Source organism: Thamnophis sirtalis, unplaced genomic scaffold (assembly GCF_051295495.1).
Source record: "Thamnophis sirtalis isolate CommonGarterSnake01/CBP01778 unplaced genomic scaffold, rThaSir2_p1.2 scaffold_13, whole genome shotgun sequence".
NCBI lineage: Eukaryota > Metazoa > Chordata > Lepidosauria > Squamata > Natricidae > Thamnophis > Thamnophis sirtalis.
This window is the reverse complement of record NW_028261393.1, coordinates 41,030,188-41,046,643: the sequence shown is the minus strand read 5'-3', so window position 1 is coordinate 41,046,643 and position 16,456 is coordinate 41,030,188. Positions and strand designations below refer to the sequence as shown.

At 40.8% G+C, this 16,456-nt stretch overlaps 1 protein-coding gene across 1 annotated transcript in view; it reads right to left on the bottom strand.

The window, feature by feature from the left end:
• Positions 1 to 15,310, bottom strand: part of SMARCA1 (SNF2 related chromatin remodeling ATPase 1) — a 50,027-nt gene extending 34,717 nt beyond the window's left edge. Inside the window, exons 1-8 of the mRNA XM_087728344.1 lie at positions 15,165 to 15,310; positions 10,726 to 10,812; positions 6,148 to 6,314; positions 4,654 to 4,754; positions 4,464 to 4,564; positions 3,249 to 3,428; positions 2,010 to 2,165; positions 859 to 990 (exon numbers count right to left, since the gene is read on the bottom strand). Coding sequence (XP_087584470.1) covers positions 859 to 990; positions 2,010 to 2,165; positions 3,249 to 3,428; positions 4,464 to 4,564; positions 4,654 to 4,754; positions 6,148 to 6,314; positions 10,726 to 10,812; positions 15,165 to 15,287 — 1,047 coding nt within the window. The 5' untranslated portion in view covers positions 15,288 to 15,310. The remainder of the gene's footprint in view (positions 1 to 858; positions 991 to 2,009; positions 2,166 to 3,248; positions 3,429 to 4,463; positions 4,565 to 4,653; positions 4,755 to 6,147; positions 6,315 to 10,725; positions 10,813 to 15,164) is intronic.
• Positions 15,311 to 16,456: the final 1,146 nt, after the last annotated feature.

Sequence of the window (16,456 nt, the reverse complement as noted above, 5' to 3'; positions counted from 1 at the left end):
CCTACTATCGCAGCACTATTGAGAGTGTCCTGACATACAGCATATTCTTGCATGATATGGGAGCAGCTCTGCAGCAGACAAAAAAGCTCTACAGAGAATCATTAAAACTGTCCAGAATATCATTAGGCTCCAGCTACCAGCCCTGAACGACATCTTCGCATCTCGCTGTTTGAGGAAGTTGCATAGCATTTTCAGAGACTCCTCCCATCCTGCTTACCATCTTTTTAGACTGTCGCCTTCTGGCAGAAGATACAGAACAATTAAAACTAGGACCAAACATCTTCTGAATGCCTTTTGTCGCAGAGCTATAATTGCACTCAACAATGAACTAAAGGGCCACCATCAGTGCGCTATTGGACAGCACTACTTGGTCTGTTGTGTGGATGCTTGGGTGGTTTAGGGGCGGGGAATTTTTTGGTGGGGGGGGTGTTTGGGGTTTGTTATGTGTGTTGGGCCTGGTCTCTGGGTGTTATGTGCATTTTGTTGTATGCGTATACTGTGTATTTACATACAATGTCAATAAAGTAAAGTAAATTATAGGACATAAAAAAAGAAAAATCCACTTGGCTTGGAAATCAATATGTCCAAGTTGAATTCTTCCATCCTATACTATGTAAAACATACTTTTGCTCTGAAATCATGGTTGTGCCACAAATATACATCGCCAATAGCAGTTAGAAAAAGGGAGGAACCTAAACAATTGTAAGGTTAGGGTACAAGTATACTTTGCTATATTTAAATGCAAGCCATTGTAGTAAAATTTAAAACCAATGGTGGTGATATAAAGTTAAAAACTAGTTTGGTATAAAACATATAATTTATGTAATTGAAAGACTTCAATGTCAAACCCAGTCTCACCTCTGCAGAATTAAAGACATCTGGTAAAAGGAAATTAAGCAATGCCCACAGTTCATGAAGATTATTTTGTAAAGGAGTTCCTGTTAAGAGCAAGCGATTTGTTGTCTTGAATTCACGGACAATCTCTGATAGCTAACCAAAAAAAAAATAATGAAGAGGTTTTGTTGCCAAAATAGTCCAAAGATACATTTTTATAAATACTAACTCTGAGATTTGGAAAACAAAGCTCTGGTCTATTATGATTTCTTAAAATGCTCTTGCAGACAAATTGAATACATTGGGTGAAATCTTACTCTAAAATATATGTGCCAGAGAGAATTTTATAAAACAATATCACATACCCCACATCAAAAAGCCATAAAGACTTTCAAAAGTGTTCATCCAACTAGGATGAACTCCAGATCATTCTAACTCAGAAGAAATCTTAAGCCTATACAAATAGGTACCCTGTTTCCCTGAAAATACCCCCTTCCATCAAGATAATAAGCCCAATCGGGCTTTTGAGTGCATGCTCTAAAATAAGCCGTCCCTCGAAAATAAGCCCTCCCCTAAAATATTGCAACACAGCAGCAGTCATGAGGTGACCACGCTCGCCGCCTCCTGCACCTCAAAAATGCAGAAAAAGCCTCCCCAAAAAATAAGGCCAAACGCTTATTTTGGAGGTCAAAAGAAAATAAGACTTTGTCTTATTTTCTGGGAAACATGGTAAGTTTTCCATTATCAAGGATGACTCTTCCAGAGTTTTTGCTACTTTATGCACAAGGCTGCAGTCTCTGGAAAGTTTATGGCATCCTTAAATTCACAGTCAACAGAAAGCAGGGTTAGATCAAAAGGACCACCCAGTTGTTCAAAACCTCTGAAAGTTGCAACTGAACACAGACTGGTGGTGGGGCAAAAATTCTTAACTAAGAGGTAACCCAACTTGTGAAGTTTCTTCTATGAACTCTCCAGGGTCCTGAAATCGTAAAGACTCAGTTCTGTTCATCTGATTCTATTCCTCCTTAGCTACCATTTCACTGATTGGATTCCTCAACCAATTCAAGCAAGCTGAAAGTTTTATATACCAAAACGTTTTCTCTTTCTCCCAAAAAAAAGTTACCTTCCCTCCAAGTATTGTTCTTCAGTGATTACCAAAGAAAATTAAAACTTACCTTGGATTTTTCATTTTTTATCCGATGAGCTTCATCAATCACCAGATACCTCCAGTTAAATTTTTTGAAAACCGACTTTTCTTTAATGACCATTTCATAGGACGTCACACACACATCCCACTCTCCGGGCATCATAACATCACGGATGAAAGCAGCCTGTATGAAGAACACAAAACAAACTCTCCAATAGAATAGCATACAGTGTTACAACAGCAGCCATCTAGCAATGCCATTTCAGAGAAAACGGGCAGCAAGAAGAAACAGAAATATGAACTTTTAGAATTATTAACACATTTAGATCAATTACATTGATAAAGAGTTATTAAATAATATAAAAAGTGCATTCCTGCCTGCGTGAGGGAAAGGGGGATGTCTGTTCTTCAAAGGATACTGGTAGTGATGTTAAAGCAAAGTTTTTCCCTCTTAAAACAGAAGAAACAGTTTCTCCCTAGCAAACAGTAGACTTAACCTTTGAATAGCATGCTTGTACTTGGAACAGTGGATGAATCCAATGCAAAATATGTAATTTACACCTGAATAAAGCTGAGGATAGCGAGTATTACTATCAAGCCATACATAAAGAGCCGAGGTGGCACAGTGGTTAAATGCAGCACTGCAGGCTACTTCAGCTGACTGCAGTTCTGCAGTTCGGCTGTTCAAATCTCACCGGCTCAGGGTTGACTCAGCCTTCCATCCTTCCAAGGTGGGTAAAATGAGGACCCAGATTGTTGTTGGGGGCGATATGCTGACTCTGTAAACCACTTAGAGAGGGCTGAAAGCCCTATGAAGCGGTATATAAGTCTAACTGCTATTGCTATTGCTATTGCTATATTAAAAATTACATGCTGGTCTTAATATCTGCAATGCCCAAGAGTTGCACCAAAGATTTCAGAGAGAGACAACACTGGGACTTCACTTTGCATGTCTACTTTAATGCTATTCATAAAAAGTCTTTCTTTTTAAAAAGTTTAATCTGCAATATTTTTACAATAATCAATGAATCATTTTATACTCCGAAACAGTGTTTCTCCACCTTGGCAACTTTAAGACATATGGACTTCAACTCCCAGAATTCCCCAGCCAGCATGCTGGCTAGAGAATTCTGGGAATCAAAGTCCACATAATCTTCTAGCTACTGAGGTTCAGAAACTGTGGAAGTTGCAAATAAAGAATTCTGGGAACATTACATTCTGACTCGCAGAGAAAATCACCAGCAGACTGAGTAAAAGTGACACTTACTCTGGCATCCTTGTCTCCAATAAGACAAACTGCTCGTAATGATGGAACCCAACGTTTAAATTCATTCATCCAGTTATGCAAAGTTGATTTGGGCACCAGAACCATATGTGGACCAGGAATGTTTCGATAATGCTTCAGATAGCCCAGCAATGCAATTGTCTGTAAAGTTTTTCCTAGACCCTACGAGAGTTTTAAAAAACAGTATTTAAATGTTACACATCTCTTTTTAACAGCTCTGAAATAATCTCCATCCATAATCATGCATAAAGGAAGCCTACGATCACGGTATGATCTATGGAGTCAAAATCGGCCATAATTTCAATATATTGCGATATACAAATTACTATTCTGATTAGCATTTGTTTCCAGACAATAAAATAACTTCTGGAGAACGATCCTCTGTAATTCATAAGAAATATTAGGCAGAATGAAATGTTTAATTACAATTCACTCTGAGCCACACTGCCACTGAATATTTTAGTTGTGGCTCGTATTATTGTTATGCATTATGTATTCCTTCCTTCGCTTTATATTCATGACTCCTTGGGATGTCTGCTGTTTGGTTAAATTTTTGCATGCAAAAAATGATACTCTGCATTAAAATATAATGCTACAGTCACGATCACCCAACGCTCCCACTATCTGTTGTTGTTTTTTTAAAGAGAGGGGGGGATGGGACCTACAAAATATAATAGCAAAGGGCACAAAAGACATAAAAAGGCTGCTAGAACCACAAAAATGTACATCTTGCCTGCTTTGCTATATAGTTTGTTGGAAATCATAAAAAGAATGCGGAAAACAACCCATGAGCTAATAAATGCCAGACCTATTACAATGGGGTATGAAATTAGAAGGAGTTTGGTGGTAACTTTTCTGCCTAAACATGTTTTGTTAGCCAATATGTAGATTGGGTAGGTCGACGTAGGATTTAAATTTAGGGTCTAATCACTCTATGCCTCTGATAAAGTGAGTTGCAGCGCGCAAATACCTTTTAATAAAGTGTGTTAGTCATAAAAGTTGGTCCTAGATAACTCCTGATTTTTTGGCATCATAAAGAAATGTGTCTCCTCCCATACCAGGGTATGAAAAAGTGCTCACTGTTTTATTAAATCTTTTTAAGAGCTTGGAGTCTTGACAAGAAAACTAACAAACTTACAGCTCTTGGGGTTTTTCCCCCCTGATCTAAAACCACATCCACAAGGTGAGTTTCTTTACCATTTCATCTGCCAAGATGCCATTTACGCCATTTTCATACAAGGAGATCATCCAGTTTAATCCCCTAACTTGATAGTCCCGCAATGTTCCTCCTTTAACATCTGCAGAAACATAAAGTGTCCCTTTGTTATTCTGTAATTAAGCTGACGTATCTATGCAAGCAGATGCAATGACCAATTGGTACACTCACAAGAAGGAGATTCCTCAAATCGGATACACACGTTGGAGGTTTTCCGGCTCTCCGAAAGCAGTTCCTCGTCTTCCTCTTGTTCTGTCCTCCTGTGGCGATAGCTAAAAAAAGAAAACCCAACACATGTACAGAATTCTGCTTTGGGGACAAATTCCTTGTGTGTCTAACCATACTTGGCCAAATAAGTTGTTGTGTTATGTTCTGTTGTTCTGCTCGATGTCAGAGCTGGTTCATTATATAATGTTAACCCCCTGCATTACTCTTGTTACAGAACATGCTTCTCTTATGAGGGGAGGCTGACTGTCAGACCTGGAAGCGGTCTTTTACCTTTTGGACTTCAGGCCTGCCACATTTTCTACTATGGGAAAATGGGAGGGGGGATTATACAGTGTATGAGTGATGTGTAGCCATAACAACATTCTTTCTCAGAAAGTCAAGGTCGCTTTGTCCCTGCACCTGGACAGATGTGGTGGCAATGAGTGATTGGACCATGTGATGGACATGTGGGTGCTGGGCAGGGGCTTGAACTTTCACTTGGGTGGGGAAAACCTGGAAGCTTTCAGATTCAGATTTTCCCAGATGTGCCAATATGGCATCTTCTAATAAAATGGAACTTTGAGGAAACTCAAGCCTCAGAATTTTCTTTCGTTGGGGGTGTTACTTGGAACCCTGACATTCTAATATTTTGTTCTGTTCTGTTCCATTCCGTTCTTATGCCTGTGCCTAGTCTGTTCTGTCCCGTTCCATTCTATTCTGTTCCATTCCCTCTTCATGTCACCCATGTCCCATACCAACTTAATTGTTATTACATTTCCAACTGTTTTGTCACCTGAAATACAAGGACTGAGCTGGATGTAAACATCTCTTGAGACTGAGGTCAGTCCTTCTCATTCACACAGTTAGTCCTAGACTTACAGCACTTCGTTTAGGGATCAGTTGCACTGAAAAATGTGACATGACCAGTTTTCACACTTATGACCATGGCAGCATCATGGCCACGTGATCAGACACTTGGCAACTGGCTCATATTTATGACGGCTGCAGTGTTCCACCTTTTGCAACCTTCTGACCAGCCAGGTCAATGGGGAAGCCAGATTCACTTAACAACCTTATTGCTAACTTAACAACTTCGGAGATTCACTTAACCACAGTGGCAAGAAAGGTAGTCAAATGGGGCAAAATTCACTTAACAACTATCTCACATAGCAACAGAGATGTTGGACTCAATTGTGTTTGTAAGTCGAGGGCTTCCTGTATGAAACAAACAAAATGTTAAAAAGTTCTGATATTTATGTAGTTGCTTAACAAGCACATCTCAATTACATTAAAATGACCAAATATCTTTACAATCTCCATAATCTTTTGAGCACCCCTACTAATGTTTGGAAATTGAAAGCTGAAAAATTTGACACACTCTATGCATATAACAATATGTTTTAAGATACAAATATCACTTCAACGCAACTTCAAAAATAGTTTAAAAACAATGCATACTCTCCTGCCGAAAGCAAGCTCTGCTTTTCGTCCTTCTTTACCCGTGGTCGTCCCAGTTTCACTTTGAGGGGAGAGGTTGGTGATTTCTGGGCTGCAGGTTGGATAAAGTGGGCAAAAAGTTCGGTCTGCTTTAGCAGGAATTCAAATCGTTTGGCTCGGTCGGTTTTCTATAGCCCACACAAGAAAAGCAAAATAAGATAAGGTGTGAATTAAGATAGCAATCTTGAGCTCATACATTGGGGAAAGAGGATGTTTGACTCTTCCCAATTAAAATTACAATCTCTTCCAAACTTCTTCAGTGCAAACTATGAAGAATTAAGAATGAGTTCGGTAAAAGACTTAGGAGTCCAATTCAACATAGAGATTAGGAAAAATATGCAGGCAGAGAGTAAGTGCCTTGATTGCTCCTTCTAGCCCAACTGTTATTTCTCATGAAGGAAGAGTCTAAAATATAGACGATGATCCCAAAAAGATAACCAAGATTGGAATCTCCACCCAGCTCACAAGCACTCTGTAAGCATTTTTATTTATAACTCTCTTTCTAACCTGGAATCAACCCGGATATATTTAAATTCGATATCTACAAAGGAAGAATAGCTAGTAGCCATACATAGTGAAGGTGATGTGATTTTAATCCAAGATCCCTGGAAGGTACAGAGGTTCTAATGCACCTTTTGTTCATGACAAAGACTGCTAAAACAGGCACGGATTAAATTTTGACTGAATGATTAGGACAACCTGGGCATCACATTAAATGGAATAACTATGGTAATATTGATTCCTGACAATCTAAACGAGGAACCTGTTCAGTAATTCCAAGGGCTGTGGAAAGGGGGCAGCTCTGGAGCTCTGCAAATATCCTGAACTGATCAAATTGCAAGGATATTCTGATTTAAGGACAATCATGCTGATTACTAATGTCTCCTCCTTGCCTCACTAGAACATTTTTATGCAAGAATTGTGGAGCATTGTCTAACAAAACACTTGCAACATGGTGAAGTTTCAGAACAATAAATCAGAACCATAACTTTGTAAAAGAACTTAAAGCAGCGCAGAATAAATATAGCTATATTATTCAATATGAGTGTTGCACATAATGTATCCTATATCATCCAGATTTAATGAATATGAGATTTCCAAGTTTAAAACACAACTCTGATATTTACAGCAAAATATTAAGCCTGGATCCAGACTAAATCAATAATCATACATACACATACTTACTCTTACCTGGGGAAAATTCAACAACTCAGGATCCATTTTCAGTAAAATGTATATTACACTTGATCCAAATTCTAAACAACAGAATTTATTTAATTATCATTTAATCATGATAATTTATTATTTTAATTTCAAACATTAGTCTGGATCAAAACCAATATTTCAGAAACACTGCTTATGTGGTTGGACTATAGAACTATGAAATTAAATAAATATTACAGACAATATACAATTTTACCACATGAGGGCAACATAATCCACCACTTTTTCATGAATCCCCTAGGAAAAAAACACAATTTTACATATACACAATTTGTGTATTCTTCTAAACTTTATATGCAGCCTGTTCGGTTCAAAATGTTCAAAAATATCTGATTATTCACTATTTGGATAGAATAGAGCTGGAAGGGACCTTGGAGGTCTTCTAGTCCAGCCTCCTGCTCAAGCAGGAGAACCTATACCATCTCAGACAAGTGACTGTCCAGTCTCTTCTTTAAAATATCTATTTACTTGTTACAAGTATTTAAGAATGATGTTCAAAGCTAATTGCAGTAACTTCCAAACATAAAATTAACTGTAAGGTGCAGCAAACATAACCCAATTTAGTATTTATAATACTAGTTGAATTCAATGGGAGTTTAGTCCCCAAAAATTACATATGGCCTTTTTAGGGAATCAGAAATTCTTCCTAAACTCCACCTAACATTTGATAATGAAGAATAATTTATATATTGGCTCCTTGTTCATATTTTAATTCTTTTAAAAAATTGATTTGGTTTCGATGTCTAGGGTAAAAAATGCAAGCTTACTGTACTTGTTACATGCCCCACTTGAAATCTGGCTTTTAGTGAGGTTTTTGTCAAAAGAGACTGAATGAGTAGCTAAAGTTGTTTTCTTGTAATAGCTATTTTCCATAATATCTATAACCTTCAGTTTTTATTGCTACTTAGCACGGTTCATTTCAAGTTGGCCTGGACAGGCAGATGGGCAACATATAAGAAATAAACAAGGCTTTTTCCCTGAAACAAATCTATGCAATGAAAATGGAATTGTTTCAATTTGTAATTCATTCTACATGAACAGTTTCCATGGGGGTTGCCTATCTCTGTTTTAAGGACTTCCATTTTTGCAGGATCCAATCTGGGTCAGTCAGCAGGACCAGAGGTTTAGTCTTCCAAGCTTTGGGACTCGTACTGGAGCCCATCTTCTCTAGCAGAATGTGTGCTTCCATGTTCCCTGAGGATGGGCTCCAGCATGAGTCCCAAAACTCAGAAGACTAAACCTCTGGTCCTGGTGACTAACGCAGATTGGATCTTGCAATGTTATCTTGGCACATGTATATTTGCCTTCACTTCCATTTTTATTTGAAAATCTTTTTGATTTTCTTTTGTCCTTTACCAAGTAACATTCCAGCAATTAGGAACAGCCATTAATCTCAAATATAAAACCACTGAGATTCAAGAAACAATGCACAGAAATGTAGCTTGAACCCGTTCGACAATAAAGCCACTGGACTAGCAGGTTCAGCTATTTTATCCACCACACACACTTTTCATAGAAGTTTAAGAATTTTGTCCTAAACAAAATATGGCAGCTGAAGTTTTCATGTTCTCCAAACTCATAGGAATTAACACACCCCGGTAATACAATAAAGTGAATAAAAGTTCAGATTATGATCTTAAGTCTGAATGCAGAATTCTGAGATCTGGTTACTTTTGTGCTCTTACCTTTCAACTAACAGAAAGAATAATACAAAACAACCCAGGGATTGGAAGTATTCACACACTGTAGTAATCACCATGCTATTACTATATTGTATGATTGTTTTATTACCTTTGAATATTGTATCTTATTCAAAAATATGCTTCATATAAATTTATAAACTCAGTGCTATATAAAGAAAGATAATAGGAAAGCAATGGAAGATACTCTACCTCTAATAGATATTTAGAAGAAGCATTTCAGAGGTGCAGCTTTTCTAACATGTCATGCCAAATTTATTTATAAACCACTAATGTATCAATGAAGGATGTGCCCTTGCAAACCTGGGTTTTTTTTAACTTATTAAAGCGATGCTGTTATTATATCTTATGTGTCTTTTAGCCTAGAGGCTCCGTGTTTCATATATAGATTTTATGGCTGGCTGCACTACATTACTATTGCTTTTATTCTATGGTTGTACTGCAGCAAGAAAAAAAGGCCATAATACTTACTGCTACCTCAAGACACAAAACACTAAAACTGATTTTCCCAAGCTACTCATCGAGAAAAAGATTTTATTCTTAAGCTGTAGAGAAAAAACCTTCCAGAACCAAATGACATAAACTCGGTCAGGAAATGCCGCCCCAACTCTAAAATATTAGCCTTTGGCACGAAAAGTTTAAAATCAAACCTTAATTACGTGTTGCAAGACTAACAGTAACTGGCTGTTGGAGGCCAGGAGAGACATCAAGTTGTAAATCAACCTACAGTTAACTTTTTCAAGCAGGGAAATAAATGGACACTTAGAAAAAACAAACAAACAAGAGTCCTAACCTCGTGATGGCAAACCTATGGCATGCGTGTCAGAAGTGACGCACACAGGCATCTCTCCGGGCACATGAGCCATCGCCTGCTGCTCTTCAGGGTTCCAGTGCACCAGCCAGCTGGTCTTCACATGCACGGGAGCCCCAGAAATCGGAAGAGCAGCGACCCAGTATACATATGTGTGCCAGGAAAATAATCTTCTGGTTTCCAGCACATGCATGTGCATGGCCAGCTAGTCTTTGTGTATGCATGCGCACCAGAAACCAGAAGACCAGGTGGCCAGTGCACATGCATGCACCGGAAGCCAGAAGATCATCTTCCCGGAGTGCGTATGCGCACCAGGCGGCTGCTATTCCGGTTTCCTGCACGCAGGCATGCGCTCTCATTTTGGCACTCAGTGCCGAAAAGGTTCACCACAACACTGCCCTAACCCATCAAAAACAACAACCTGATTTCCACCAAGGCAGCTTAATGCCCTTTGTCCTCCTCAGTTTGTATAAATGGCCACCGTGGGAGCTCTCCCTGACAAGCATGGTTAGGCCTGAGGCTATAAAAGGTCTTGTGTACACAGCAAGCAGGTGCTTCCAGAGTAGGAGTAGACAACATCTGAGTAACAAAGGGTGCAATTCAGCCTCCCAGCCTTCTGGAGGGAGGGAAGGAGGAAGTCACCTGTTAACACAGGAAGAAGCATGGCCATTTTTTTTTCAGTTCAATTGGAACAATTGGTTAGATCGTTTTAAAGGTAGATGTCTAAATACAGGGACTTCTTATCAACACAATTAAATTTAACAAAAGACACTACAGGGGAAAAAGCCCAAGTAACAAATTTACCATCTTCTCTTCATATTCCGGATCAATGTCTTTGTCTGACTTAGTTGCCTTTGGAGGAAGTTTGAGTTGAAATGGAGGATCATTTTTCTGTAAATAAAATGAAAATTGTCCAATCACAACATATTTAATAAAGAAAAAGCATAATACAGATTGAAACATGTTGAAATGGAACAGAGCTGTGATTCTCAACCTTTTCTTCATCATGCCCTTTAAATGCCTTTTGTGGCCAAGACCACGGATTCCCAAGACTTAACTCGAGATTTAAATCATAACATTTCTTCCAGGCTTCACAGAATAGACTTTGTTTAGTGTGTCTACCATAAAAGTACCGTATTACCAATTTGAATATTACTGTGTATTAAACAAAGCCATCATAAATACTCAGTATTTACTTAGCTAATTAGTAAAATAAAAACAATTTGTTAATAGATTTCAGTTCACAATATGTTCGAGCTGTTTTGACATATCAGAGAAATAATCTGTCACCTGAGAATACTTCATGCTTAGAGTATACAAATACACTACAATAAAACTAGATAATCTTATTTCACCAATGCCACTTAACGTAGAGGGACTTATTTATGAGTAAATAGGCATTAGATGGACTAAAAAAAGTTTGACCCTTGGTCCACGTATCATGGTTACTTTCCTAGAATATTAATGTATAAACTGACTGGTTTGTTTATAATACTAGTAAATACATGAGCTTAATTAATGTATACCAAATACATAGATTAAGGCCAAGGGGATACAGGGAAAAATAGATAACCACATACTTTTGATCCACCTATTCCAGTTCAGTATAATAAACAACAAAGGCTGGAAATTCCTACAAATGGAATAAATTTGCTGCCAAATTACAGCAAATTTATTCCATTTGTAGGAATTTCCAGCCTTTGTTGTTTACTGGGTTTGTTCAAACAATATCTGAACTGGTGGTGGGATTCAAAATTTTTTTACTACCGGTTCTGTGACTGTGACTTGTTGGGCATGGCATGGCTTGGTGGGTGTGGCAGGGGAAGGATACTGTAAAATCTCCATTCCCACCCAACTCCAGGAGAAGGATACTGCAAAATCCCCATTTCCTCCTGATCAGCTAGGACTCGGGAGGCAGAGAATAGATGGGGGCGGGGCCAGTAAGAGGTGGTATTTGCCGGTTCTCCAAACTACTCAAAATTTCCACCACAGGTTCTCCAGAACTGGTCAGAACCTGCTGAATACCACCTCTGACCTGAACCCATGCTTAACCGAAATAGATTTTACTGAATTAGCCCACTTGGTACACTGAACCAAAACAAAAAACAAAAAACAAACCACAGGCTGGATTTGAATTACAAACAGACAGGCAGGCATTTATTGCAAAACCCCTTTGAAAAACCTATGTAGCTTAACAATTGGTTTCCAAGTTTATGTCAAAAGTCAGTGAAACTGACTAGCTCTCTCTCCTTCCTCCTCTCTTTCCCATCAGGAAAGCCATGCTGGATCACTTAAAAACTTTGTTCAACATTTGGCACTTACAGTAGCCAATGAAGTACAGACTATAGCCCATAGCTGAATTTGTCAGTGTGAGCCTAGGGAATCAGCCCAGTGGAAGAACAAGCATTTTACACTAAGAGCAAAGAAATTCAGATCTGATCTTTCACTGGACCTACAACTCACTGGAGGAACTGAATCTCAGATGCTACCTCGACATTCTTTTCTTCTTCTTCTTGAAATGAAACATTTAAATGACAGAGAATATTATATGTTCTCAAACGGCTCATAAACAGCCATCCTTCATCATAAAACCAAGGAGAACCTGGCAGAATGTGCCTGAAGCATCCCATTTTCAACAGTGGCCAAAAAAGATGAGGCTAGGATGCTACCTCAGCAACTGTTCCCACTTACTGTTCTCCCAGCAACTGGTGGTTCAGAGAAAGCTCCAGTTCTCGGAATGTTATTATGAGACAGGTTTCCTTTCTTTCACCACCCACCCTCTTCAAAAAAGACGATTATTTTTCAGAGGAGTGATGCGTCAAAGATTGAATATTGTTGCCTTGGAAACCACGGACCCAAACTGACTCTTGCCTTGCTCTTACCTTACCCATTTGGTCTATGTCCATAGTTCTCAAGCAGAGGCCATATGACAGGACATTGTGGGGCAGAAATTAAAAACATATACTGGGGGGCCATGGCAGATGCCAAGGGAACTACAGAAAAGCAGAGGCTATTTATACTGCAAATATGATCTTGCTGATGCCAAAAAATGCACCAGTTATCATCCCATCTTCCTATCCAATTATTTACATTTAAATTTATTGGCTGCCCAACTCCAACGGATTCTGGGACCAGGCTAGAGAAGCAACAGGAAAACAAAACAAAACAAGGAAAGCATGAGCAGAAAGCAATTTGGAAAATTCTGCTCTACTTTATAGAATGCTTCCCAGCCCTAGATACACATCCCAAATCCATGCTAGCAAGGAAGATGGGGATTGGAGTCCAGCACATCCAATCTCATCAGACTAACCACTGAGTGGAAATAATGGAAAGGCTGGTCCATGATAATCAGAAAATAGGGCGTTATTCAGCAGGTTCTGACCAGTTCTGGAGAACCAGTAGCGGAAATTTTGAGTAGTTCGGAGAACTTGTAAATACCACCTCTGACTGGCCCCGCCCCCATCTATTCTCTGCCTCCCGAGTCCCAGATAATTGGGAGGAAATGGGGATTTTGCAGTACTTTCCCCTGCCACACCCACCAAGCCATGCCACACCCACCAAGCCACGCCCACAGAACCGGTAGTAAAAAAGATTGAATCCCACCAATGACAGGGATGAACTACAAGCAGGGGCTGATGGGAGGGGAAGAGTTAAAAGCAAAGATTTCCTTGATTTGAGCCCCTCTTCTGAGGACCATATAGACAAGACCATATAGGCATGACCTGGTAACAATTGTCACTCTTTCTGCCATCCCATCCAAGTACCAATTATCCATATAGCAATATACCAAGTACAGGTAGTCTTCGACTTACATTTCATTTAGTGACCTTTCAAAGGTACAATGGCACTGAAAGAAGTGACATTATGCCATTTTTCCCACTTAAAACATTTGCAGCATCCTTATGGGTCACATGGTTTACATTTGGATGCTTGGCAATTGGTTCATATTTATGACTGTTGCAGTGTCCCACTTGCGACCTTCTGACAAGCAGAGTCAATGGGGAATCCAGATTCACTGAACAACTGTGTTACTCATCTTACAAACGCAGTGATTCACTTAGCAACTGTGGCAAGAAAAGTCGTAAAATGGGGCAAAGCTCACTTAACACATTTTTCACTTACAAACATAAATTCTGGGCTCAACTGTGGTCATAAGTTGAGGACTACCCTGTATCAGATCAACCTAGAAAGCTCCATGAGATCCACCTAATTCATCCAGGTGTCAGGAAAAGAAATCCTCCCTGTACTCAAATCTAAACATGATTTTTAAGGGTGCCTCAATGGGGACGTGGTGGCTTAGTGACTAAGATGCTGAGCTTGTTGATCAGAAGGTCGCAGTTCAGCGGTTCGAATCCTAGCACCGCATAACGGAGTGAGCTCCCATTACCTGTCCCAGCTTCTGCCAACCTAGCTGCTCGAAAGCAGGTAAAAATGCAAGTAGAAAAATAGGAACCACATTTGGTGGGAAGGTAACTCTGTGCTCCTTTGGCATTGAGTCATGCCGGCCACATGACCACGGAGACATCTTCGGACAGCGCTGGCTCTTCGGCTTTGAAACCGAGATCAGCACCGCCCCCTAGAATGACTAGCACATATGTGAGAGGGGGGGAACCTTTACCTTTACTAATCACTAGGTGTTGAAAATACTCCACGCACACCTGGAAACATATGACTAGTTTTGTCTTTTTATTTCTTTTTCTCCCCCTAAACACTTCCATTGGGATTATTCTTTATACTATTCATGTTGTTTGTATTTGTGGTCATGGATTGCACCAGTGAGGCTAAAACCAATTCCCTTGTATACATGATGTATAATGACAATAAAGGCTATACTATTCTATTCTATTCTCTGCGCTATTATTATACTATACACTATACTAATACTATACTATATCTATACTATTACTATTTAATCGCTAGGTCTAGAAAATGACCTGATGGCACATAATCAACCCATCCATCCATCCAATATTCCCAGAGGTCTTTTCCTGTCCCCGGTCTGGCCTCCTGGCGGGATCTCCTCGTGGTCTCCCATCCATTCAAGCCCGAACCTGCCACCGTGCTTCTCTTCCCTGAAGCCCGGGCGCTCGCCTGTCAGCGGGGCCGAAAGGCCCAGGGAAGGAAAGGAAGGGAAGGGGCCCAATGGCGAAGGTACTGAGTCCAAAGCCGGCGGGAAGTCCCCGGTTGCCACGGGCGACGAGGCGCCGACCTTCCCAGCCGCTCCTCCCGCCACCGGGACCCACCTCGTCCTCGACGGGCTCCTGCGAGAAGGCGGCCGAGGTCGAGGGCTCCTCTTCGCCGCCCGACAGGCGCGGGCTGGCAGAAGCCGCCGTGGGAGCAGCCTCTACAGCGGCGGCAGCATCCATTTTGGGCCGGTTAGCGGGACTAACGGGACTCCCGCTCGCCCCAAGCATCGCGAGAGCCTCCGCGAGAACTCCGCGCGCAGGCGCGTCTCGCAAACCGGCGGGGGTAGACGGAGCAGGGCAGGCAGGCAGTCTGGTCACGCCTCCTGGGCGTGGCTCCGGTCGAGAGCGCGAAGAAGAAACCCGTAAAGCGTTGGTTCGCTTTACCTTTATAGGGTTAAGCCGGTTCTGACATTAAAGCGTTTTTTATACTCCTGAAAATGAGTTTCGATCCGAGAAGGTTTCCCTGGATCAGCGTCCTTCCTTGCTTCAACTAAGGGAGCTGCTAGAGCTAAGCAAGGTTGGACAGGAGACCACTCGGAGAGCCAGGGAAGCAAGTTGCTGCAGATGGGGCGTCCCGTTTTTTATTCCAAAACTGGAGAAGAGCGAGAGCGGACAAGATGCACCAGTTATCTCTTTCCTTTTAAGCTGTCTGGGGAAAATCTGGGTATTGTAGTCCCCGTGTCTTCAAGCAACCAACTTTGAGGAACAACTTTGCCTTAAACCGAAATGAAAGAACCCACCTTAAGATCTAAAATAATCCTCTGTCCAGCAGCGCCATTAGCTTGTAAACCATGGATGAAATGAAATGTGAATTGATCTACCAAGACCTGCTCAGCTAGTTAAGGTTAAAAGAAAGCATACCTTAATTCAAACTCTCTCCATATTCATATCTTCATAAATGGCAGATGAGGAAGGGGAACTTTGCAAATTTGCAGATGATACTAACACCCTAGAACAGTGATGGCAAACCTTTTTGGTGCCAAGTGCCAAAGGTGTGCACTTAATGCAATGCACGCACCCCCCTGTATGCGCCCTGTTCCCCCACATGCGTGCACGAACTCACCGTGCATGACCTGCCCCTGTGTGTGTGCCCCACCCCCGTGTGTCTCCTGCATGTGCCCCGCCCCCACACAGCAGAAACCCCAAACTCAGCTGGCCGGCGGGAAGTATGCATGGCAGAACTGAGCTGGTTTAACAGCTCACATGCCCGCAGAGAGGGCTCTGTGTGCCACCTGTGGCATGCATGCCATAGGTTCAGCATCACGGGCCTAGAAGATAGACTCAAGATCCAGATGCATCTTGACAGACTTGAACACTGGGCCTTATCTAACAAAGTGAAATCCAATGTA